Genomic DNA, 25,822 nt, shown 5'->3' on the forward strand with positions numbered 1-25,822 from the left:
TCCATTGTCGGACCTGGTCCAACATTGCAATTATTCCTATTATTCCGGTCCGGAAAAAGCAGAGAAAACCATTCAATGGCCGAGTGGGAGCGACAGGAGCCGAGACAAGCCAAAAAAAAAAGGCATATCTCAATGTGACCGGGTCTTACGTCACTTGCGTGGATAGCCGCTGTTTACAAACTACAGAGAGACAACTGGGGGTAGATTTGAAAAGCCGGCACAGGCGCGCAGGATTTATTAACACAAACAGAAAATAAAGGTGGTCATGTGATGTTACCAGCCATGGTAACACACAGAGGACACATACAGCAAGCTGTACAAAAGGCAAAATAAAACACAGTACAAAAACTACAAATAAAAGGTGCCCCAGAGGGCGAGCGCTAGCCTTAAAACAAGGCGTCCCGCTCCAGGAACCGGCTACACTACGTAACCCTCGCTATACATCACATGGGATCACAATCCCCTAACTAACCTACTGATGAGCCGGTATTCATACAACGACTCCTGCTGCTTCATACGGCCTTGGCTGGGCATTGCCTTCACAAGCACCGCTTGCAGTCTCAGGGTTGCGTAGCTGTCGTTCCTGCAGAACGGACCCTCTCCTCCCGAGTATACCCCGCTCCCCTCTGGCATGGCGTTACAGTCGCCCCGAACCATCTCCCGCGGATGCTTTTGAACTGACGGACACTCGGTCAAGACCCGCCCACCTGCTGATTGAGGTCCAGCACAGCCAATCACCTGCTGCCCTTCCCCTCAATCAAGCCTAGCAGGCAGCAAGTCTCAATCGAGCGCCCGTCTGTAAAACAATAATTCAATTAAATAAATCAACTCCAAAACGACACACAATAAACCCATTTCCCCATACAAATGATATCAACATTAAATACACACGTGCAGGGCAATCGCCCTGCTACACTCATGAATAGTCATACCTGCCCCTGGCATCCCATATGGGCGGTAATAAGGAAACAAGCTGGCTGTTACTGAATCAGCGCACAGAGACTATCACGGACATTTGCAGAGCTTTTTTGAGATGTTATAGTAATAAAATAATGACTTGGATCGCATTATTGAGGAGTTTGGTGATAAAACGAGTGATCAGGAGATGATTGATCGGTATGTACGACTATTATTATTATTATTATTATTTATTTCTTAGCATATGTGAAAGCGATAGGAACGAAAGGGTGGGGTGGGGCTGGAGATGCCTAGTGAGTGCTTTGTTGATATGCAGGGCCTTTTAAACCCGTGGAGGCTGTGTGGTCCAGTGGTTAAAGAAAAGGGTTTGTAACCAGAAGGTCCCCAATTCAAATCCCCCCTCAGCCATTGACTCATTGTGTGACTCTGAGCGAGTCACTTCACCTCCTTGTGCTCCGTCTTTCGGGTGAGACGTAGTTGTAAGTGACTCTGCAGCTGATGCATAGTTCACACACCCTAGTCTCTGTAAGTCGCCTTGGATAAAGGTGTCTGCTAAAAAAAAAAAAAAAAAAAAGTTTGACTGTGAAAAAAATACTTTTAAGCAGCGCGTCTAAAATTAACTGCGCGTGTGAAAATAAATTGGACCTGACGCGCCTGACGTGCGCTTAATAAATGGACTGCAAAGGGTTAATTTCTCCCAAATATAATTTTATAGATCAAGATTTCACCTGAAAAAAACACAGATTCCTTCAATAATGTAAATAATGTACCAAACATCTTCTTAATCATCATAGTTATCAGGACTCTGTGCATCATTATAATAATAATAATAATAATAATAATAATAATAATAATAATAATAATAATAATGTTAACATATTTAATTTAATAAGTGTATTAATTAAATATATATATTTGAACTTCTGATATTTTTTTAAATTTAATTTTCTATTAAAATAGAACCCTCGTCCCTGTGTATGTGTCAAAATGAAGCCTGTATAAGACAGCTTTATTGAAATCCCAGTTTCAACACAAAACAGGTAAAACTCTAAATCCTGAAAATCTGAACTCCTGATTAAACTGTATTCAACTTTATACATTACAACTAATGTCACTGTATAAATATCTAGTAAACCAATGTTTATATATATATATATATATATATATATATATATATATATATATATAACTGCAAAAATAATGAAGGATCAAAGTCTGCAAATCCAAAACTGAAGTTTCATTGAGCTCTTTACAGAAGGTCCAGTTTTATTAAGAAGAGTCCAGTAAAGCCTAAACCTAGGATAGAGCGACTCGGTCAATGTGAAATCTGTGCAGGAGGGTCATTGAAGATCACTTTATACTGCATCCATTAAACATACCCATACTGTTATAAAACATATCATCAGAACTTCAGTCAATATGAAAGGAGTAACACTAACACGTTATTATGAGGCTTTACACTATCAGGCAGTTAGAGTTGATGGTAATGATGGTAAAAACTCACTGTCAAACATGACTTACTAACTTCTTTAGCAATAGGACCCTGATTACAGTCTGGTAGAAACAGAGCTAAAAGACACTTGGTTAAATAACCCAGCCTGCAAGAAAGACAGCAGCCAGTTAGAGCAGTTGAGATAAACAACACACATCTTAATATAAGCCAGTTAGATAGAGCAGTAGAGATAAACGATACACATCTTAACATCAGAGCAGCAGAACTCTGAACCACTCAGAATGATTTCACACATCAAACAAGGAAGGGGTAATAATATGGATTAAAATGGCTTATGTAGCTATATAAAACATAAAACAAAAAACAGTAAAACACACACAAAAAAAACCACGTCTGAAAACCAGACCCCTCCCTATACTCAGGGGGCCTGCCATTTAATTTGTGTGCCACTGTATAAACACCCACCAATCCAAATGCTTCATTAAAAATAGAAATACAACATTGAAACAGACTGCACAAGGAAGAAAACATCTGAGAGGAAGCACATTTTATACAGCAAAACACAAATCTAATCAAGATGACTGATCTTTACAGATGATTTCTGTTCCCAGCAATTAATGAAAAGTCGAAACCCAGGATAGAGCGGCTCAGTGAATGTGGTGTGGAATCTGTGCAGGAGGGTCATTGTGTCGTCAGGAGAGATGCTATAAAATGACAGAGTGCCAGCAGGACAGTCCAGGTACACTCCTATTCTGGAGGAGGAGGGGGCAGTTATTTTAATCTCTTTGTTATTGTGCCAGGCAGAGAAACCGCTGAAAAAATGGCACGTCAAACTCCAGGACTTGTCATTTCTTCCAAGTAGACAGGAATCATCCTCTCCTTTCCTGTTGATTCCTTTATATGTAACTCCTATTTCAGCCCCTACACTCCACTCAATTTCCCAGTAACAGCGAATCCCAGACAGACCCTCTCTGCAAAGCACTTGGAATGCAGAGTCAAATCTCTCTGGGTGATCAGGATATGTCTGAGATTCATTCCCCCATGTCACCTTTCTGTTCCCTTCAGACAGACAGAGCTCGCTATACGCTGTGTTGGGGTCCAGTGTGAGCTGATGGGAATCTGATTGAAGAGAAGAGGATAGTTATTATTGTTATTGTTATTGTTATTATTATTATCAACATTTTATTTTCTAATAATCTAATAGTGTAACATTCTTTTCATTCAAGCATGTATAAATTCAAATTGCTTTTGTAAAATGAAATACTCCAATAAAAGACTCCACAATGAAATGCAGAGAGAAATTCACAAAAGTGGCTGAGAAACTTCATTCACTGCAGATGAAGTAAAAAGAAAATATTTAAATATGATTAACTACACAAACAAACTGGCAGAATTCCATTCATGGCTCAATCACTTTGATCATTTACAGAACAGATCTGATCATTCCTCCTTATCAGAAAGAATTCTGAGAACAATATACATTATTTAAACCTCCAGCCATTCCTTCACATGAAAAGAGGAGGCTGTACTCTTAACAAAATGTATCCATGCTGCATAGTCTTACATGTGTTTAATTCTCTAAATATGACAATATAAAAAGAGAAACACATATATAGGTTGTGACTTTTTTGTGGTAGATCATGAATACCCAGTTTCATTTAATCCTAATAAAGAGATTGGTGATATGTGGTGTTGTTTTTAAGTACCGAGTGATTTAGTTATTGTTGCCAATGGTCCCTGCCAGACACCCTCAACATGGACTTTAATTCCAGACTCTCTGTCTGCAGATTTCATTCCTCAGCAAAGCTCCACAATTGGTCACAATATTCTGTCACTGTGTATCGTAATGAATAAGACACTCCAGCACTGCACATAGAAGACAGCAGTTCAATCTTGATAAACCAATCATGAACCAGAACCCCTTGATGGAATTTCAGTCTTATTAGGTGCAGTTGGGTGTCCTTGCTCGGTAGAGTTTGGTTCTCATAAAGGAAGCAGAACATCTTTCAATGAAATGCTCCAGTAAAAACAGACTTACATTGTAAAAGCTCAGCTCTGTTCTTTGGTTCCCACAGACAAACTTCATTCACTGCAGACAAAAAAAGAATATAACTGGTTATGTAAAAGTGTACAATTTCTATTACTAAGATTTCTGAGCATAATTATCTAATGGGGGCATACATTATTATTATTATTATTATTATTATTATTATTATTATTATTATTATTATTATTAATAATAATAATAATAATAATAATAATAATAATAATAATAATAATAATATGTAGCATAATTCATGTTAGGTTTGAAACTATAGCATAATCTTTAATCTACAGATGTTACAGCACATCATATTAAGAGATTTCTCAGCATTGTACAAGCACAGCAGGTGACACCAACCTTTTTCAGTGATTCTCTCAAACTCTCTCTTCCAGATGTCCTCCAGTTTGCCTTTAAGTTCAGACACAGCTTTCCTCACAGCCTCAAAAGTGACATCTGTATTGACAGTAACGCTGGGTAAGTAGCCAGATTCAGGAGGGGCACAGAGAGACTGGCAATTCTACAAGAGGAGAGAGAAAGGAAAGAGAATGGGGTCTGAAACATTCCCAGGATAGGGGAGAGGGGAGGAAACTGCTGCCTGGAATGAAGGGGAGCTCCTGATTGCTCCACGAATTGGAATGGGAGAATGTGCAGATAACAACTATGGAGCTAGAATTAGAGAGCTATCTTATTTTTTAAAAAATGGAAAGAACAAAACTGTGTTTTTCTATTTGAGAAAAGTTGCTTCTTTAGCTATTGTAAAATAAACCATGTAAAAAATAAGATCATGTGAAAATCTGATTATTTTTCATAAGTAGACTTTTTCCTATCTAGGTTTGTAAATCTGCTCTTGTATAAATTATATCAATGTAAAATGTAATGTTGATATCTGGATACAATTTAAACTCTGGGATCCAAAGTTGTATAGCCTGACTGTGGAGTTTTTACCTGGACACTGGCTAGTGAGTCCTGGTTGGATTTCTGTGTCTGTGATGGTCAGCCTCCTTTATGAAGCTGCCCGCTGCACAGTGTTACCTGTAGAAAATGGATGTGATCCTCTGTCTTTGAAAGCTGCTCCATCTCAGCATCTCTCCTCTTCAGCTCAGTGATTTCCTGCTCCACTTGTTCCATGCGCTCTTCAGCCTGACTCACGGCAGCCTTCTCTTTCGCTGTGATCAGCGCTGTCACTTCTGCTTGTTTCTGCTGAATGGAGCGGATCAGCTGGGTGAAAATCAGATGGCTTTCCTCCCTTTCTCTGCACGCTGAACTCTGATTGAAAGAGAACATTATTGAAAACATTTCTCTAAGTCCAACAGACAAACTTCATTCAGTCTTTCTTCGTTCAGGCAGTGCAGTTTTGGATTTTTTGTCCGTTACATTGATTGAATTTTAACTGCAACAAGTAATATGGAAGCAATGATCAACTGTACAGTGACAAGTGTACCTATGAAGGCATTAGCTAAAATGTTTGCTTTATTTGGTGGCTTTATTTAATTGCAAGTATAGAAATCTCAGAAATGAGATCATCGTGTAAGCTGTGGAGAGTAACTGCTAATGCTGTTATTTCTTTTAAAATATGGTCATAACATTACAAATGGTATTGCGATACTTGGCCAGCGCTACCCTTATTCGTTGCTCACCTTGAGTGACTCCACAGCCTGTTTCAGCTCCTCCAGATCCTTCAGTCTCTCCTGGATTCTCTTGTGGATTTCTGCCCGCCTCTCCTCCAGCTGCTCCTGTGTACAAACACACAGGGACACAGTCCCATTGAGGATTGCTGCCTTTGAGAAAAGCATACCTTCCACAAACTGTGAGTGTACAGACCCTAATCCTAACCCATTACAGATAACTGCCATAGAGAAATATGACGTCACTCACAAGCTGCTATTTCACAAACTCTAGTTTTTAACCTTTTGCAGAAAATTCTACCCTTTTGAGGTCTGACTGACACGACTTGACTGTATGGCTTGTATCAGTGCAAATATCCACCTAAGATACAGGATTATACCTTGCTAAAACACTAAAGGTCTGAAGATTATTAAAGAAATTCACTCTATGATTAAATGTGACAGAAATACAATGATTCTTGGTGGTAAATCTCCCTCCCGACCTGTGAGGGTGCTAAGTAATGGGAACAGAGTACCCTGGACTGTTTGGCCTGACACTTCATTCCCAGGGTTAAAAGGAAGTTGGTCATCTAGAAATACATGGAGACCTGTCATAACCTGAGGGACAACCCGTGCACACGTCACACTAGAGAGGGAAAAGAGAGAGAGAGGGAGGGAGGGATTCTGTTTAATATAGAGGGAGGGAGGGGGGAATCTGTTTACTATAGAGGGAGGGAGGGGGGAATCTGTTTACTATAGAGGGAGGGAGGGAGGGATTCTGTTTACTATAGAGGGAGGGAGGGAGGGATTCTGTTTACTATAGAGGGAGGGAGGGGGGTACTGTCTAATACAGAGGGAGGGAGGGATTCTGTTTAATACAGAGGGAGGGAGGGATTCTGTTTACTATAGAGGGAGGGAGGGAGGGATTCTGTTTACTATAGAGGGAGGGAGGGATTCTGTTTAATATAGAGGGAGGGAGGGATTCTGTTTAATATAGAGGGAGGGAGGGAGGGGGGAATCTGTTTAATATAGAGAGAGGGAGGGAGGGATTCTGTTTAATATAGAGGGAGGGAGGGAGGGATTCTGTTTAATATAGAGGGAGGGAGGGAGGGATTCTGTTTAATATAGAGGGAGGGAGGGATTCTGTTTACTATAGAGGGAGGGAGGGATTCTGTTTAATATAGAGGGAGGGAGGGGGGATTCTGTTTAATATAGAGAGAGGGAGGGAGGGATTCTGTTTAATATAGAGGGAGGGAGGGGGTACTGTCTAATACAGAGGGAGGGAGGGATTCTGTTTAATATAGAGGGAGGGAGGGGGGAATCTGTTTACTATAGAGGGAGGGAGGGGGATTCTGTTTACTATAGAGGGAGGGAGGGGGGAATCTGTTTACTATAGAGGGAGGGAGGGGGGATTCTGTTTACTATAGAGGGAGGGAGGGGGGATTCTGTTTACTATAGAGGGAGGGAGGGGGGAATCTGTTTACTATAGAGGGAGGGAGGGATGTACTGTTTACTATAGAGGGAGGGAGGGGGGAATCTGTTTACTATAGAGGGAGGGGGGATTCTGTTTACTATAGAGGGAGGGAGGGGGAATCTGTTTACTATAGAGGGAGGGAGGGAGGGATTCTGTTTACTATAGAGGGAGGGAGGGGGGAATCTGTTTAATATAGAGGGAGGGAGGGGGGAATCTGTTTACTATAGAGGGAGGGAGGGGGGATTCTGTTTACTATAGAGGGAGGGAGGGGGGAATCTGTTTAATGCAGAGGGAGGAAGGGGGTACTGTTTAATATAGAGGGAGGGATTCTGTTTACTATAGAGGGAGGGAGGGGGTACTGTCTAATACAGAGGGAGGGAGGGATTCTGTTTAATATAGAGGGAGGGAGGGAGTACTGTTTAATATAGAGAGAGGGAAGAGGGATTCTGTTTAATATAGAGGAAGGGAGGGATTCTGTTTAATATAGAGGGAGGGAGGGAGGGATTCTGTTTAATATAGAGGGAGGGAGGGAGGGAGGGATTCTGTTTAATATAGAGGGAGGGAGGGGGGAATCTGTTTACTATAGAGGGAGGGAGGGAGGGATTCTGTTTAATATAGAGAGAGTGAGGGAGGGATTCTTTTTAATACAGAGGGAGGGAGGGAGGGATTCTGTTTAATATAGAGGGAGGGAGGGAGGGATTCTGTTTAATGCGCGTTTGGCAGGAGCTTCAGTGACCAAGACAGCTCAACTTGCTGATGTTTCACGAGCAACGGTGTCTAAGGTGATGTCAGCATGGAACTCCGAGGGAAAGACATCATCAGCAAAGGGCAGCAGCGGGCAGAAGCGCATACTCCAGGATTGTAATGTCTGTGCATTAATTCGAAGTGCAAGGCAAAACAGGCTAGTAACTGCAGACGGGGGGGTTTCGCAGAAGGAACAATTACTATCGAACCATTACTGGCAAAGGGTTTTATTTATTTAATTGTGCACAATAAAAAGTACCCTTGAGGGTGGTGTTGTTTTTGGTTGGAAAGCGGCTGTTGTGATGTCATTTCTATAGCACCGCCCGCTACATCCTGACAGAGGTGCAATGAGTTAATGTTAATGCACTTCTTAGCCCCACCGCCAGATTGGAACCCAGGCCTCCAGAGAAAGGTGAAAGGCTAGTCTAATGCATTATCATTAGCCCTCCACAACAATTAAACACTCAACAGTGCTACATTTAGAATTACTAAAATAAAAAAAAATCTTCTCATTAACATTAACACACTGTGTCTCCTAGCCCTCCGCCCCTCCCCCCAGATTTGAACCCAAGGTGAAAGACACAGATCTGATTTGTAAACAGGTGGCTTTCCCCCCATGTCACATCTCCAGACTGTTTTGCATTATCACATTTGAATCAAAGGCGCTCCACAGCAAAGCAAATCCAAACTGGTTTGTTGTTTTCTTTTCACAGTGAACAGCAGAACCTTTAACCCTTTGCATCCAGGATCCCCAAGCTTGTAGACCCTACAGAAAATAGGAGGCACTTTTTTACACAGAGAATTGTGAGGGTCTGGAACCAACTCCCCAGTAATGTTGTTGAAGCTGACACCCTGGGATCCTTCAAGAAGCTGCTTGATGAGATTCTGGGATCAATAAGCTACTAACCACCAAACGAGCAAGATGGGCTGAATGGCCTCCTCTCGTTTGGAAACTTTCTTATGTTCTTATGTTTTTACTGATTTATGGGTCATTTAAAAAAAAGATTTTAAGATGTAAACCCAATTTAAAAGGAATTATAAAAATATATTAAAATATATTAAACACAAACAAAAATTATATTTTACTTGATGGTAAGAGCTTACAGTTTCCAGCACACACTGCTTAACTGGTACAGTAGGTGGGTTCACTTCAGCCAACATGTGTCGTCACCAGTCAGGTCAGGTCTAAAACCAGAACAACCATGGCTGTTTTCATGTTGTCATTATTATTATTATTATTATTATTATTATTATTATTATTATTATTATTATTATTTATTTCTTACCAGACACCCTTATCCAGGGCGACTTACAATCGCAAGCAAATACATTCAAGTGTTACAATACAAGTAATACAATAAGAGCAAGAAATACAATAATTTTTGTTCAAGTGTGACAAACCACAATTCAATAATACAGCAGATAATAGTGATAGTTACATCAGGATATGATTAAGTACAAAATACTACAGGTTAAACACTTGGCAGATTACAATATTCTGAGGTACAGGATTAAAATGCAGTAAAATAGGGGGCAGATAAGAGCAAAATAAAGCACATTTAAATGAAGGGTGATAGTGTCCCAGGATACCACAGAGGAGTTCTACAGGTGCTGTTTGAAGAGGTGAGTCTTAAGGAGGCACCGGAATGTGGTCAGGGACGGCAGTCCTGACATCTGTAGGAAGGTCGTTCCACCACTGCGGAGCAAGGGTGGAGAAGGAGCGGGCTCGGGAGGCAGGGGAGCGTAGCGGAGGTAGAGCCAGTCTTCTAGTGCAGGCGGAGCGGAGAGGTCGAGTGGGGGTGTAGGGAGAGATGAGGGTCTGGAGGTAGCTGGGTGCAGTCTGGTCAAGGCATCTGTAGGCTAGTAGAAGAGTCTTGAACTGGATGCGAGCGGTGATCGGGAGCCAGTGGAGTAGTGGAGTTGCGTGGGAGAAGTGAGGCAGAGAGAACACCAGGCGGGCAGCAGAGTTCTGGATGAGCTGGAGCGGACGGGTGGCGGACACAGGGAGGCCAGCCAGGAAGGAGTTGCAGTAGTCTAGGCGGGAGAGTACCAGGGCCTGGACCAGGAGCTGGGTAGCATAGTTGGTGAGGAAGGGTCGGATTCATAGTCGGAGTCGGAGTCATAGTATTGTATTAACACATCTAGAGGGAGACAAGTTATTTATTGTGTACTTTTCCAAGTATACAAATATTTATAACTGTCATAACATTTTCAGCTCTTTTTTGGGGTTTTGCTTTTGTTTATAAAGGACACAAAGACATGTGTTTGACATGCTGGAAAAGATACTTGATATATGTGTGGTTGTGACAGAAAAACAAAGAATCTTGGTGGTAAATCTCCCTCCCGACCTGTGAGGGCGCTAAGTAACTGGAACAGAGTACCCTGGACTGCTTGGCCTGACACTTCATTCCCAGGGTTAAAAGGAAGTTGTCATTTAGAAAGGGGGCGGAGCTTCGGTGCATTAACCCTTAGCGGGTCCATTGTCGGACCTGGTCTGACATTGCAATTATTCCTATCCGGTCCATTGTCAGACCCTGTCCGACATCATCAAAAAAACGCAAAAAACTGGTTTCTAGTCGTTTTTTCTCCGGAAAAAGCAGAGAAAACCATTCAATGGCCGAGTGGGAGCGACAGGAGCCGAGACAAGCCGAAAAAAAAATAAGGCGTATCTCATGAATAGTCATACCTGCTCCTGGCATCCCATATGGGCGGTCATAAGGAAACAAGCTGGCTGTTACTGTATCAGCGCACAGAGACTATCACAGACATTTGCAGAGCTTTTTTGAGATGTTATAGTAATAAAATAATGACTTGGATCACATTATTGAGGAGTTTGGTGATAAAACGAGTGATCAGGAGATGATTGATCGGTATGTACGACTATTATTATTATTATTATTATTTATTTCTTAGCATATGTGAAAGTGATAGCGAACGAAAGGGTGGGGCGGGGCTGGAGATGCCTAGTGAGTGCTTTGTTGATATGCAGGGCCTTTTAAACCCGTTTGACTGTGAAAAAATACTTTTAAACAGCGCGTCTAAAATTAACTGCGCATGTGAAAATAAATTGGACCTGACGCGCCTGACGCGCACTTAATAAATGGACTGCAAAGGGTTAACTCATCGACCTGGAGCTGTCGCCAAAGGCCAACACAAACCCGGAACAGCACTGCACTTGTATCACAAATAAACTCTATTTGCTCCACGAGCACTAATTCACTCACTAACGGACTTGTGTATGTGTTTTGTGTTTCGTGTGGGTGTATAAAGAACGGGACTGTTATTTCGGGACAAACCCGGGGATTACAATTTAAGCAACACACGCCTCTGTATTACTTGGCATCATTTATCGTTTGCTGTTTGTTTTGCCGTCAGGCACCGGACATACAAACTCATTCAACAACTTTGCACCTGGATTATAATTGTCTGTTCATTGATCACCTGCACACTGTTAACCATTTTACCACAGTGGTATAGTAATATACAGAACCCCTAAAGGTACATGGTGTAAAAAAATAAATGGGAGGCTACTGTGTCATGTGCACGAGATATTATAATATCTTGGCTAAAAATAGAGAAACACTTTTAAACGCTGCCTTTACTGTGTATTCACATGCATGTATTGTGCGTCACAGTTCACACAGAAGGAGGGTTCTAAACATAAATGATCAGTCAAATGCTGCAAATCCATAATTGTTTGCGAGCAATTTATCACGTGACTTTTGTGTTTGGAAACAAACCCCCAGACATCTGAACCAGTAAGAAATGTCATTGTTTCCAAATAATTTGTCGATAGGGCAAAAAGTCATGGGGGGCACTGTGACAAGGAGAGAAGGAATCTGAGCTAACTTGAAATCTGCCACTGTTTAAGAGCTGATAACAATTAAAAAGGTCTAATTAAGCAAATTATTAATTCAATTAAGGGTTTATTTCAGTAATTGAAAGCTCAGTTGGAATGAAAACTAGAAAACATAGGGGGTCTCCTGGACCAGGGTTGGGAAGCCCTGTCCTAGCTGTAGTTGTGTGAGCCCCGGTCACCTTGCACTCCTGGCTTAAATACCAGGACCAGTCTGATTCACAGCAGCTGGATACACTCCCAAAATGAATTGCATCAGCATGTGAACTTTAATGGATGGGCTCCCTGTCACAGAACTCAAAAGAGCTTTCTGCATAGGATGGAAGCAGCAGAATTCACAGTGACAACATTTGCATAGCCATGCTGCTAGCCCTGCCCTGGTTACTAGGGAAACATTCCCATTTCTACAGGTCGGTCCATTAGCCCATTGACCCAAACAAATCACATGTTTTCAGTGATGCAAAAGGAGAGCTTTTATTCCATTGCAGGATCTTTAAGATCATACAGCAGAAGCAATTCAGTTATTATGTTTAGTTCACTTCAAACAGCGTGGTCTTTGGTTAAGGCGTGTAAAAGTAATTAAGAAATGTTTACCTGAAATTGATTCTGTATATTCAATATACTAATAATTAGAAATAAGTGACTGATCTTGTCGGATTGCTTGCTTATTAAAATCTGTTGATTGTTTTATGGAAGATAGTTAGTATAGATGCAAGCACTCCGAGTTGAAATGAATCTATTCAGTCTTGAACAAAGAAGACTACGCGGCGATCTGATTCAAGCATTAAAAATCCTAAAAGGTATAGACCCAGGGGATTTTTTTGACCTGAAAAAAGAAACAAGGACCAGGGGTCACAAATGGAGATTAGATAAAGGGGGCATTCAGAACAGAAGATAGGAGGCACTTTTTTACACAGAGAATTGTGAGGTTCTGGAACCAACTCCCCAGTAATGTTGTTGAAGCTGACACCCTGGGTTCCTTCAAGAAGCTGCTTGATGAGATTCTGGGATCAATAAGCTACTAACAACCAAACAAGCAAGATGGGCTGAATGGCCTCCTCTCGTTTGGAAACTTTCTTATGTTCTTATGTTCTTATGAGCACCACAAACCTACAGGGGTGGATGAATACTTCTGTAGATATAAAAACTATCGATTTTGACATTTGAAATATGAAACTGTGGACTGTGAACTTGAACTGGCTGAGTCTTTGAAATTTGGTTGATGTTTTTTTTAAATGGGAGTGACTATCCTGAATGGGCATGCCTTCACCCGTCACACACAGTATAGCATGTAAATTTTGAGCTGGTGTATTGCCACTGCGTTTCAGACCAGGGAGGAGAGCACTGCTTTGAATGGTAAAGTACTGACTTTCTTATAAAATGTATTTTGATGTATGTGTTTATATGCACATAGAGAAAGTATCTAATGGAAATCAAGTAAAGTTATTTTATGGGAAAATATCTATGGCATATATGTTTAATATATAGTAAAGTAAAATACATGAAGGTCATTGTTATGTAGGGAACTTATTTTATTGTTATTCATATTATAAGGGTTTGTTTTGTAGTTCTGTATTTTAGAATGGTTATATATGTGACGAAAATTCAGTAGAATCCCTATTAGACCAAGTTAGTAAAATAGTCTGAATGTGAGAGAGAGGCGGTGCTAAAGTAGGGAGACCTGCAGAGTCTATACAACACAAACATGTAAAATGCATTTTAAACACACAGGAATATGAATATATTATCGATATGAGGGGTCTGTTTTGTATTTTATGTCTATATAATGAATACATTAAATATTATTTAGAAATAACATCAATAAACGTGACTTGGGTCTATATGGCGCGGCTTACTGGATTGTATTAGACTCCTTATAATCCTTCTGTTCGACCATCAAAGAGATCACTGAGTTAGTAAAAAGTTCTCAATTACAATAGAGGGCTGCTGTTAATGGAGGGAGACCTGCAGTGTCTACCAATTGATAGTGCTGAGTGGTCTTAGTGGTGAGCATTTAGTGTCAATATGTAATATACAACAAACCCAGTGGATTCAATTCCACAATCAAGTTCAATAACATATGAAAGACCATCAAGACGCTTCCAGCACTTGCAGTCTTTAAGATCTGGATTTGACTCCAGCACACTTTGCATATCAATGCTGCTAACCCTGCTTGGCCAAGGAACCATTCAAATCTCTATAGGTCAGTCCATTGGCCCAAACAAATCAGATGTTTTCAATGCTGCGAAAGTGAAGCGTTTAACACCTTTATTGCCGGGTGTTCCTGCAGATACAGCAGGTGCAACTAAAGGATTATATTTACTGCTTTTAAAAAGTGTAACCACAGTCTGGTTAAAGCACACATTCCTAGTAAAAGTAAGTAAGAAATGATTAGGGCTTCTGTTTTTTGGGATTTATTAATTGTATTTTTCGGTGCTTATTTTTAGCTATTATAAATCATTTTTTGATGTACTGTATGAAATTAGTGTTTTCGGTTACTTTCCAAAATGCTTGAGCGTTTTTTTTTCTGTCAAAATATGTATAGTAGTAACTGGACAGTTTTAAATCATGTGTATCTTAACTAATACAGCTTGAAATCCCGCTAACAAGCCTCCAGCCTGATTGTAATCTCGTTTTAAATCTCGCAAGCGGAGTCTCCAATAGAAACGTAGGAATGTGCTGTCACTCAGTAGTTGGGGCGGGTTTAAAGTATTCAGAACGAATCAATGATAGATGCAAGTCAGGAAGGCGGGACATTGCCCAGCAGCCCTGGGAAATGTATTTATTATTATTTTTGTAGTAGGTTTTGTTTTTTAATGGTTAAAGGGTAAAGTCAACGTGAATTGATGAACCATTTCCACAGTTTCTCCAGTTTTTTCTGGTGTTTATTTCGTGTCCACTGATTTTATATTTTTTTTGTATCGGGGGTGTTTTATCAGTTAAAACCGAAAAATCAGAAGCCCTAGAAATGATTAACCAAAGTTAATTAAGTATATGATCAATTGCAAAAATACTGTAAAACTTGACCAGTGCCTGGTCAATAATGCAATTGATTGCACAGTGCAGAGTGGGGTCTGTGAAATTTTTGCATCACCTTGAATTATAGGATTGAGACATCATAATAATAAAAAAATCAATATGAACATAATTTAGATATTTTATTTAACGTCATGTAATCAAAGAAACAAAAATGATATCTTAAAAGTCGACCTGAAGCCATAATAGTAGCACAGTAATATTTCATGTTAGATATTTCAATTTTAGTCAGATTTTTTGCTAAGTATATGGAAAACTACAAAGCGGTGTGTAATTCAATATGTTAACCTTATTCAGCAGGTTTCATTCGACTTCATGAAGCAAAACGTGTTCATTCTATAGGGTGATGCAAAACTTTTGGCCATAGCTGTACATGCATTTCAAACTAATGCTTTAAGGCATTTGGTGCTATCATTAATTTCCTAATTGTTTATTTTAGTCTTATTCCTCAAGGTATTGTTGCTAAATATTTCAAATTGCTTACATGCAGTTGTATTTGTATAGGACCTTAGCGATGGTTGGTGTTGTCTGCATTTTTGTGATGCTATTTTATTTAAATTACTGTAAAAATTAAAAGGGATCTCCGGGCTTGATTTTTAGGGGGTATTTAACATTGTTGACTGTTGGGAATTCTTAATTCATGTACTCATGCCAGATTAAAAGTGGCTTGTATAAACAGGCTAAATAGGTCCTTTCACTGGCCCATTGCAGTGGTCATAAACACAAATGTGACCACGGGCCACCAGAGAGGTGATGGGGGCTGTCACCAGACAATTTTGCTTTTGTTAACTATATATATATATATATATATATATATATATATATATATATATATAGTGCTTAAGTGTACAATGCCTGTTTCAAGTTACTTATACAAGTTAACTTGAAATCTCCAACTGTTTAAGAGCTGAAAACAATTAAAAAGGTCTAATTAAGCACACGAATAGTTCAATTAAGGGTTCAATTAAGCAATTCAGAACTCAGTTGGAATGAAAACCAGCAGACACAGGGAGCCCCCAGGACCAGGGTTGGGAAACCCCGGCCGACTATCAACATATTTAAGGTGATTCGGCTGGATTACATTATTAGATGGTAAATTCTGGTTTAAGTTTATTTTAACAATTCCTGCTTTGAAATAATATGTTTAACCAAAAGTATGGTCAATTACATTTTTTAAAAATGTATTTTTTTTTTTAGCATTTTGAAGCCAGGCTACCTTAAATTGCATTGCCTAAAACAGACGCATTATGCGAGGGCAGGAATCAACAACAATATTTTAATGGGAAATTTAAATAATATCGTAGAGAAGTTACTCACTACAATATTTAACATGGTTATAAGTTGCAACACAATAGAATTCTGTCTGTTTGTATTTCTCTGTGCAAACTCAGATGCAATTGAGATTATATCTGTCATGCGAGGGGTTCCTTATGGCTATACGCACACATGAAGTCATTAAATCTTTTTCTGTGTCATTTTTGATCGTGAATATTTTTTTATGCGATGAAGATGAGAAAAGCAGCTCTCTGCTGTGCTGTGGTCTCCGGTATTGTGCAATACAAGCGGAGCAGTTTGTGAACGTCTGGCAGTAACCTTCTAGTCACTGGCACTACAGTCATTGCATCAGAGTTGGGTCGGATGCTTGTCACCTTTTTAATTTCAGTTTCCCCTTGCTTCAGGCATCAGAAGCAGCTGTGTGTACAAGCGGTCAACATCAAAGTCATTAGTTTCCAAAGTTGTTGATGAAAATGTTACAGTTTCTCAATTAGTTTCCCAGGCAGAGATTTGTTTTAAAATATATCTTGCATGGTGTTGTGGGGGACAAGGTTTCTGAAGGAGGCTGAACGGAGACGTCACAGCCAAGGACAGTATATATATTTTTTTATCATTTACCTTTTTTAATTGCAGCTTCCATGCCTCAGGCAGTATCCTGAAATTGATTCTGTATTGAGAAATAGTAATTAGTCGCTGAGCATCACTCTGCATCACCTAGACCATCTCAGCACCAAGGAGCCTGTCTGTCTGTCTGCTGGTCACTCTGTTTGACCGCTCGCTCGCTGGGATGGAGAAGAGACTGGTGGTCACCCTTCTGCTCGCAGGTAGGTCCTCACATGGTAGTCCTCTCTCTCACTCTTTCTGTCATGTTTGATTGTGGGTATCTGTGGCACGATGAGTTTTCTATCACTGTTCACTTCCCCTCCTTATCAGGCAGGACAACCAGACATGTGAAAATGTGCGTGTTTGATACAGGTCAGGCCTTCCATTCAAACACTCACATGTATGCTTTGCCTGTCCATCTGGAGGGGAGGTAAGCAGTCCTACACTTTGCAGGAATGAGATTTTATCTTTTCCCCACTGGAAAAGGGACACTGCGGAACAAATAAACACACAGGTATCTTCGAGAATGATTTATCTCCCAAAGAACCCAGAACTGGGTTCAAAGTTACACTGGAAAGAAGCGATGTTATAATTTGTAACTAGGAAAACTTATTTTCACTGTGTCAATGTAGAATTCAATTACTTTTGAAAAGTTATTATTATTATTATTTATTTCTTATCCAGGGCGATTTACAATTGTTACAAGATATCACATACATACAATTACATTATTTTTTTACACATTATTTTTACATACAATTACCCATTTATACAGTTGGGTTTTTACTGGAGCAATCTAGGTAAAGTACCTTGCTCAAGGTCACAGCAGCAGTGTCCCCCACCTGGGATTGAACCCACAACCCTCCGGTCAAGAGTCCAGAGCCCTAACCGCTACTCCACACTGCTGCCCTATGTTGTGTAAAAATTAGTTTTAGAAATTAGGTTTCGTTCACGAATCAGCAGTTTTCTGTGGATTTGTTAATCAGCAATATATCTGCCCCGACACTCCCCTTCTCTTCAAAGCCACACGCACACACATGCAGAGCCTCTGCTTAGCCACACAAACACAGCTTTCCTTTTTGTGTTTTTAATCTTTGAATAAAGAACATAGTTTTATGATTTGCAGGGCTCTGTGCAGCTGCTTCCTGCCACACCAGAAAATACCATTTAGTGCAAACTAAAAAGAACTGGACTGAGGCAAGGAGCTACTGCAAAGAGAAGCACACTGACCTGGTGACTGTGCGCAGCCTGGAAGAACAGCAACAGCTTCAGAATATTGTGAAGAATGAGGCCAGCGAGTTCAAGAAGGAGACTGACAACCGTTTCTGGATCGGGCTGTATCGGGACAGTGAGAACTGGCAGTGGTCCACTGGAGATGCGGTCAGCTACACTAACTGGACAGCTGGCACTGGCAGACTCTTCTGTGCTACAGCCGATGCAGGAGGCAGCTGGGGCCAGTTAGTCTGTCATGATCAGAAACCTTTCATGTGCTACAACGGTATGATTTCTATCTGTGTTAAAGAAACATGTGCTAAAGCCAAGGCCATGTCTTTGTGCTGTTGAACCTGTGTCTGCTGCTTCAGGAGAGTTATTGGAGTGAGAGCAACAGCTAATAACAAATTTGTTGGGACACAGTTTTCTGCATCACAGTTAACATTTTCACAAGACCAGCGTACATTTTTAGGCATGTCTTGAACAACTAACTCTCTGTAAATCTGACCTATGAAGAAGTGCTTCCAAGGAAGGCACATGCATTCTGTCTCTGAATTCACTTCTTGTTATTTGGGTTATTTATACTGATTCAGCTTGTTATATTGATTTTATTACAATAACAGTTTGAGAGATTTTCTTTTTGTTTTGTCATGTGATGAATTTCTGAGATAACGTTTGATTTGAATGTATATTTTCCCCAGAAATATTGGACGTCACTTCATTTGAAGCTGTGCATCAAATCCTGTTTTAATTCAAGAACTTGCAATTTAGAAACATTGAGAATGCATAGAGATACAGTAATACGTTTGTAAACCTGGGCTGAATCTCAGCCGTACTGTAGAGAACACCACAGTGTAGCTATCCTGCTTCTCCTCTTTGATCTCTAGAGAAACCAGCCACTCCAGTGAGAGAGATCACAGTGTAGCTATCCTGCTTCTCCTCTCCTCCACAGCTCACAGCCTCTTTGATCTCTAGAGAAACCAGCCACTCCAGTGAGAGAGATCACAGTGTAGCTATCCTGCTTCTCCTCTCCTCCTCAGCTCACAGCCTCTTTCATCTTTACAGAAACCAGCAACTCCAGTGAGAGAGATCACAGTGTAGCTATCCTGCTTCTCCTCTCCTCCACAGCTCACAGCCTCTTTCATCTTTACAGAAACCAGCAACATCACTGAGAGATACACCCTGATTAGCACACTGAAAACCTGGCCTGACGCTCAGCAGTACTGTAGACAACACCACACTGACCTGGTCAGTATAAAGAGTGCCAGTGAAAATGAAGACATGAAGAAGAAAGCTCCGGCCAGTCCCTTCTGGATCGGCCTGTTCAATAACCCGTGGAAGTGGGCTGACGAGGAGAACTCAACATTTCAAAAGTGGGACATTGGGGAACCAGACAATATGTTAGGCAATGAAAACTGTACAATGATGTACCACACCCAGGGCCAATGGAGGGATGCTCCTTGCAGCCAGCGGTACTTCTTCTTCTGCTATGAAGGTAAGGATCTCTGAGTCTGGGTTCTCTTTCAGGGCAGCTTTCAATCCCAGTTGTGGGGTATATCCGGAGGCTTTAGACAGTAGATTGGTGGTTGACCATTGCTTTGCAATTTCAGTTTTTTTTTTTATTGGCCCATTTATCAGGGTCTTTAGCAACATTAATTAGCTCAATCAAAACTAATTATTTTGTTCTTGTCTTGGTAGGAACATTCAGCCACTGTTCTGAATGCCATGGAAACGCAGTCTGCCAACCTTCTTCAAAATCTGTGCAGTGCGTCTGCGCTGAAGGGTTTGTGGGAGACGGCTTCTCCTGCTACAACAGGACTGAGTGCAATGAAACCACCGACTGCTGTCCTCATGGCTTCCAGTGGTCCAACGAACACGGGTGCACTGACATTGATGAATGCGCGGCAGATGGGGACCTCAATGACTGCCCCCCGCAGTCCAGCTGTGTGAACACTATCGGATCCTTTCACTGTCTGTTAGATCATATTTCTAAACGCAGTTCTCGGTCTGTATCATTCAGCTGTATAAACCAGCCATGCCCCTCAGGCCAGGACTGCATTACAGATAGCTGTGCTGACCCTTGCCAACAGTACAAAGTCCTGGATGAACCGTGGCGTTCCACTAATTTTCCAATAGCTCCATCGTCAGATCGAAAATGTGATAGTGGTTTGTTTGGATGGTATCGCTTTTTAGTGAATGATAGCGTGAGAATGCCAGAAAAGTGTGTTCCAGACTACAGCTGTGGAAGTGATGCAACCCTGTGGATCACTGGTACTCACCCTGTGGAAACGGATGGAATAGTTAGTCGCACGGCTTGTGCTGGATGGCAATTAAACTGCTGTCATTCTTCAATCACAGTTCATATCAAAGCATGTCCAGGCAACTACCACGTTTACAAATATCAAGGAGTTCCTTGGTGCTACCACGTTTACTGTGCAGGTACGGCGTTTCATGTTACTGATATAATACTTACGAAGTCCGTTGTGCACGGAGGGCTCCTGCGCTGCAGCCCTTTATAAAGCAGCTCTTGATGCAAACACCTGCCAGGGGATCTGATAGGGGGTCCAGGACTCTACAAACACGTCTTCTGCCTTTTCATTTCCTTTATTCTGCGGTTTTGCACTTTGGTTTTGGTCGTGTGCATGTGTGAGGTGGGTTCACACTACTAACAGCAGAAAGCTCGTAAAACAAATAAATATCCAACACCACGTCAGTACTCCCGTTACTCATGGAAACCATGTACTGCCTGCAGGCTCCGAGTAGGGTTTGCTTTACAATTATTGAAAAGTGAAACTAAGATGTCTCCATACCAGGTAGCTTTACATGGCTGAGCCTCTACTGCTGAAAGAACATTTGAATCTTCCTCTGAATTTTCAGAGACTACCCCCACATGTCGATCCCAGCTAAAGCAAGAGTACAGCAATTGGAAGAGGGTGAAACCATTAAGAACCAACTTAGTTGCAAGGAGGAACAGCTCAAATATTCCTCTAAGCAGTTTCTTGGTTATTTTATTATTATTATTATTATTTATTTCTTAGCAGACGCCCTTATCCAGGAAGACTTACAATTGTTAGAAGTTATCATATTTATTTTTACATACAATTACCCATTTATACAGTTGGGTTTTTACTGGAGCAATCTAGGTAAAGTACCTTGCTCAAGGGTACAGCAGCAGTGTCCCCCCCACCTGGGATTGAACCCACGACCCTCTGGTCAAGAGTCCAGAGCCCTAACCACTACTCCACACTGCTGCCCTGAAAGGATTTTATTCCTGTTTTGATTTCTGAATTTCCTGTTAAATTTCAATGGCTCTGATTTCTCTTTCTGATTTCTTTTTTTTTTTTTTTACAGAATATAACCCAACAATCACAGCACTGCAAACTGTACCACTGAGCTGTTTAAACCAGCCGTGTCTATCAGGCCAGGACTGCATTACAAATAGCTGTGTCGACCCTTGCCAGCAGTACAATGTCCTGGATGAACCGTGGCGTTCTACTCATTTTCCAGTATCTCCGTCGTCAGTTCCAAAATGCGATCTTGATCTGAATGGATGGTATCGCTTTTTAGTGAATGAAAGCGTGAGAATGCCGGAAGCGTGTGTTCCGGAATACAGCTGCGGGACTCACGCACCTATGTGGATCAATGGTACTCACCCTCTGGAAACGGATGGAATAGTTAGTCGCCAGTCTTGTGGAAAGTGGAGTTCAAGCTGCTGCTATTTTACAACCACAGTTCATATCAAGGCATGTCCAGGCAACTACCACGTTTACAAATTTCAAGGAACTCCTGGGTGCAACCTAGCTTACTGCGCAGGTACAGTGATTCGTATTGCTGCTACATTGCTTACAAATGCAAAATAACATTTCGTTTTAGCACTTGTGGTTCACAGTTTTATTCAGGGTGCACTGTCCGTTTAGAGACAGAGCACACGAAAAACACAACAAATACATCGGATGTGTTTTCTTACAGGAAATAAATAAAATTCCTCTCTCAGGCCTGATATACAATTTACAAAACATAAGCCATTAACACCTGATCCGGGGTTCAGAAACCTTTCACACAAGGTTCCCTGGTTCTAACAGGTGTTGTTGGAGAGTGGAATCTATATTTTCCATCACACACCCCTGTTAGAACCCCTACTTAGTACGTTCTGGGTATTAAGAAACAGTTTGAAGCCGTTTTTGCATTCAGCAACATGTGCTTGCTGTCAATTGTCCCTCAGAGTGATTCAGTTACTAAACATGCCTCTTGGGTATAAGTTTTGCATTACAGTTAATCAAACGTACTTGTTTTCTTACAGAATCAAATCTCATAACCAAAGCACCGGAATCAACCACAGAGCAACCAACTGAAACCACAGAACGATCCACTGAAACCACAGAACGACCGACTGAAACCACAGAACGATCCACTGAAACCACAGAACGATCCACTGAAACCACAGAACGACCAACTGAAACCACAGAACGATCAACTGAAACCACAGAACGACCAACTGAAACTACAGAACGACCAACTGAAACCACAGAACGACCAACTGAAACCACAGAACGATCCACTGAAACCACAGAGCAATCCACTGAAACCACAGAACGATCCACTGAAACCACAGAACGACCAACTGAAACCACAGAACGATCAACTGAAACCACAGAACGATCCACTGGAACCACAGAACGACCAACTGAAACCACAGAACGACCAACTGAAACCACAGAACGATCCACTGAAACCACAGAGCAATCCACTGAAACCACAGAACGACCAACTGAAACCACAGAACGACCAACTGAAACCACAGAACGATCCACTGAAACCACAGAACGACCAACTGAAACCACAGAACGATCCACTGAAACCACAGAACGATCCACTGAAACCCAGACCTCTCCAGAATCAGGTATCATGTCTGTACACCTTTCTATAATTTTATGGGCCCAATTTTGATAAATCCAAAGCAAATGTATGGAATTTACATACCTCAAAAAAATAAAAAATAAAACAGATGACTGAATTGAATGGAAAGGTAAGGGCTGATCGCAAACTGCACCAGAAGGTTCAAACTTCATACCATTCAACTAAAAGCCAGCTCTGTACTCGAGAGGTAAGCACAGGTCTTATGCTGATGTCACTATTAACTTAGCAGCCGCTAGGAGGAGATCCATTAAACGGGGCACGGAACTCACTTCACAGGGCAAAGTGTAATGTGCCCGTTTTCACCAACGCAGCCTCCATCAGAATTGGACCCTCTGAGTCACATCTCCAGTAGCATTACACATAGAAATCTGTTGAGTGTTGTCTTGTGCAGAAATACACACAGTGAATATGATTCTTAACATACAATGCCTGATAGTACTGGTAAATACTGTAAATACAGATGGGAGAATGTAAGCAGCTAAGTTTGAATTTTTGATTCTTTTGGCACCTGCAGTCAGGAACGGTGAAGGAATCCTGTTTTCGAAATCGATCAAACCAGAAGGCAAGCCGTAGATATTGCACAGTTAGAAAGAATGCCTTCAGGGACTTCTCAAGCAGTCTCTTTACATGTAGCGTTTTTTTGTAATAACGTGGCTTCTAATATCTTTAAAGCTGTCGCTGGGCTTCCACTTATTTGAAGACTTCGGTCTCTCTGCATCTTTTAACTTGGTGGGTCTTGCATACAAAGAATGCCAGAGACCTCACGTCGATTAGACATAGTCCTGTGAGATTTAGAAGAGAAATGACATTTTAAAAAAAGGACCAAGTTGATGTAGAAGTGAAGGCATGATTGGGGAAGAACCTGGCCCTGAGTTTCACACATAAATCCAATCTTGACCTGATTTCACTTTGATTTATTTACAGAATCAAGTCCCGCAGCCAAAGCTCCAGGAACTACAGAACCATCGACTGGAACCCAGACCTCTCCTGAACCAGGTATGCTGTTGTGTTGAAATCCGACCAGAACATTTCACAGGTACAAGCCAGCCACGTTAGAGTAAGAGTATGAGCTGGATAAAGATGTGATGTCAGTTCAGTGGGATCTGGAGCTCACTGCAGTGTGGGCAGTTTGCAGTTAGTGTCTGTGGTGTTTATAATCAGAGTAAGTGGTTCTGTCTGTATAGAGTCACAGTAGCCTGTCTGCACCCTTTCTAACCCATGCTGTGTCAATTGCTCTGTTTCTCCGCATAGGAAAACGCAGGCAGGTGGTGAGGATTGAGATAAATGCAGCAGAGGGATTGGACCCTGAAGACCCAAAGATCACAGATGCCATTTTAGCTCAGGTAGTGTACACTCGGGCTTCCACAGTGCTGTTGGGTGTCTCTGTGTGTCTCTTCACTTTGACAGTTACCACACGCTCGCTGGACAGGTGCTCCATTAATAAGGAGTTATGCGATATGGCACATACTTTACAGATCAAATTCCTTCAGATTGCCATCAAGCAGTTTTATTTTTAATTAGCAGGCGTGCCAGGTGTCATTTTCAGCATCATTAAACAGAACAAGGCATGGTTTTCCCAGCTCTGAAATGTGTGCAGCTCTCCTGAGATGAGCTTTACTGGGTTTGCTATGAAGGGCTGAGAGCCTGGCTGCTCTGAACGGCCTCTTGTGGTTCCCAGCTCTCCTCCTGTTCCTGTGTTCTTGTAACATGGAGTCTGGTGCTCATTTCAGCTTCAAGAGCGCTTACCCAAAGGCATGACGCTGCGCTGGAAAAAGAAAGACGGGAAGATTTTCCACAAGCAGGAAGAGGAGGAGGAGGAGATGGAGATGGAGACGTGCTCCAAACCCTGAGATAGCACAGCCTGGCCAGCACCCCAAATTCACTGACCTGCTTTTAGATTATTAACCTTTACTTTCCATCTACATTATCTGAATGATTAATTGTGTACCTCTTTAAATGATATCAGATGTGTGTTCTAGCATTCTCTATTGCTGTTTCTGCTTAGATCCATTCATAACCACCAAACACTCAACAGTGCTGAACTATCAATCACAAACATTTTCATGACCCCTAGTGGTCATTTCAAACAACTGCAGAGATTAATTCATTCAGCTGTCAAGAGTCGGATGAGCAGCAGCCTCTGTGGTTGATAAAGGCCATCAGTTCAGTAAGCCTGGTAAAGAACGATCCAAGCAGAAATAGCAAAAGAGGATTTTACAAAACAAATGTAATAGGATAGAACAGTATCTCATCATCATTATTATTATTATTATTATTATTATTATTATTATTATTATTATTATTATTATTATTATTATTATTATTATTATTATTATTATTAATCATATACAATTATTTTAGTTTGAAGGTCTGGTGTGGTCAGGCTGATCTCAGTGCATGTTTCAGGAGATGCGTTTCTTTAATTATTATTAAGAATTTTTATTTCACATTTCAATCCCAGCGTGTCACGGTCTCTTATTTCATTAGAGGTGTTGCCTTGAGCAGTTTGAGGGCGACAGTCTTAGGAAACAGTGTATTGGTGTGTTTTAATATATTATTTAGTTAAAATCAATTACTATACTTTTTAGGGGGGTCCGACTTGAGCCTTGCAGTGTGTGTTAGTTAAGATATTATTTAGTTAAAATCAATTGCTAGTTTTTTTTACTGTATTTTTAGGGGGTTTGAC

At 41.0% G+C, this 25,822-nt stretch overlaps 3 protein-coding genes across 3 annotated transcripts; 1 reads left to right on the forward strand and 2 right to left on the reverse strand.

Annotated features, from left to right (window-relative positions):
- Positions 1 to 2,407: 2,407 nt before the first annotated feature.
- On the reverse strand, positions 2,408 to 3,482 carry LOC131725001 (stonustoxin subunit beta-like; the record flags this gene model as incomplete). Its single annotated transcript, XM_059018291.1, has 1 exon — positions 2,408 to 3,482. A coding segment is annotated over one exon (543 nt), but the record flags the coding sequence as incomplete, so codon positions are not given.
- An 895-nt stretch (positions 3,483 to 4,377) lies between these two features.
- Positions 4,378 to 6,208, reverse strand: ftr55 (finTRIM family, member 55). The gene is made up of 4 exons (XM_059017880.1): positions 6,053 to 6,208; positions 5,448 to 5,681; positions 4,773 to 4,932; positions 4,378 to 4,460 (listed from the first exon to the last, which is right to left on the reverse strand). The coding sequence occupies exons 1-4, from the start codon at positions 6,206 to 6,208 to the stop codon at positions 4,378 to 4,380; spliced, it is 633 nt and encodes a 210-aa protein (XP_058873863.1).
- A 12,258-nt stretch (positions 6,209 to 18,466) lies between these two features.
- Positions 18,467 to 25,444, forward strand: LOC117967226 (uncharacterized). Its single transcript, XM_059018286.1, has 8 exons — positions 18,467 to 18,505; positions 19,373 to 19,714; positions 19,918 to 20,658; positions 21,571 to 22,032; positions 22,520 to 23,119; positions 24,061 to 24,132; positions 24,388 to 24,479; positions 24,867 to 25,444. Exons 1-8 carry the CDS (start codon positions 18,493 to 18,495, stop codon positions 24,984 to 24,986), a joined length of 2,442 nt encoding a protein of 813 aa, XP_058874269.1. The 5' UTR covers positions 18,467 to 18,492; the 3' UTR covers positions 24,987 to 25,444.
- The last annotated feature ends 378 nt before the right edge of the window (positions 25,445 to 25,822 follow it).

The sequence above is a fragment of the Acipenser ruthenus genome, chromosome 58 (assembly GCF_902713425.1).
Source record: "Acipenser ruthenus chromosome 58, fAciRut3.2 maternal haplotype, whole genome shotgun sequence".
Lineage (NCBI taxonomy): Eukaryota > Metazoa > Chordata > Actinopteri > Acipenseriformes > Acipenseridae > Acipenser > Acipenser ruthenus.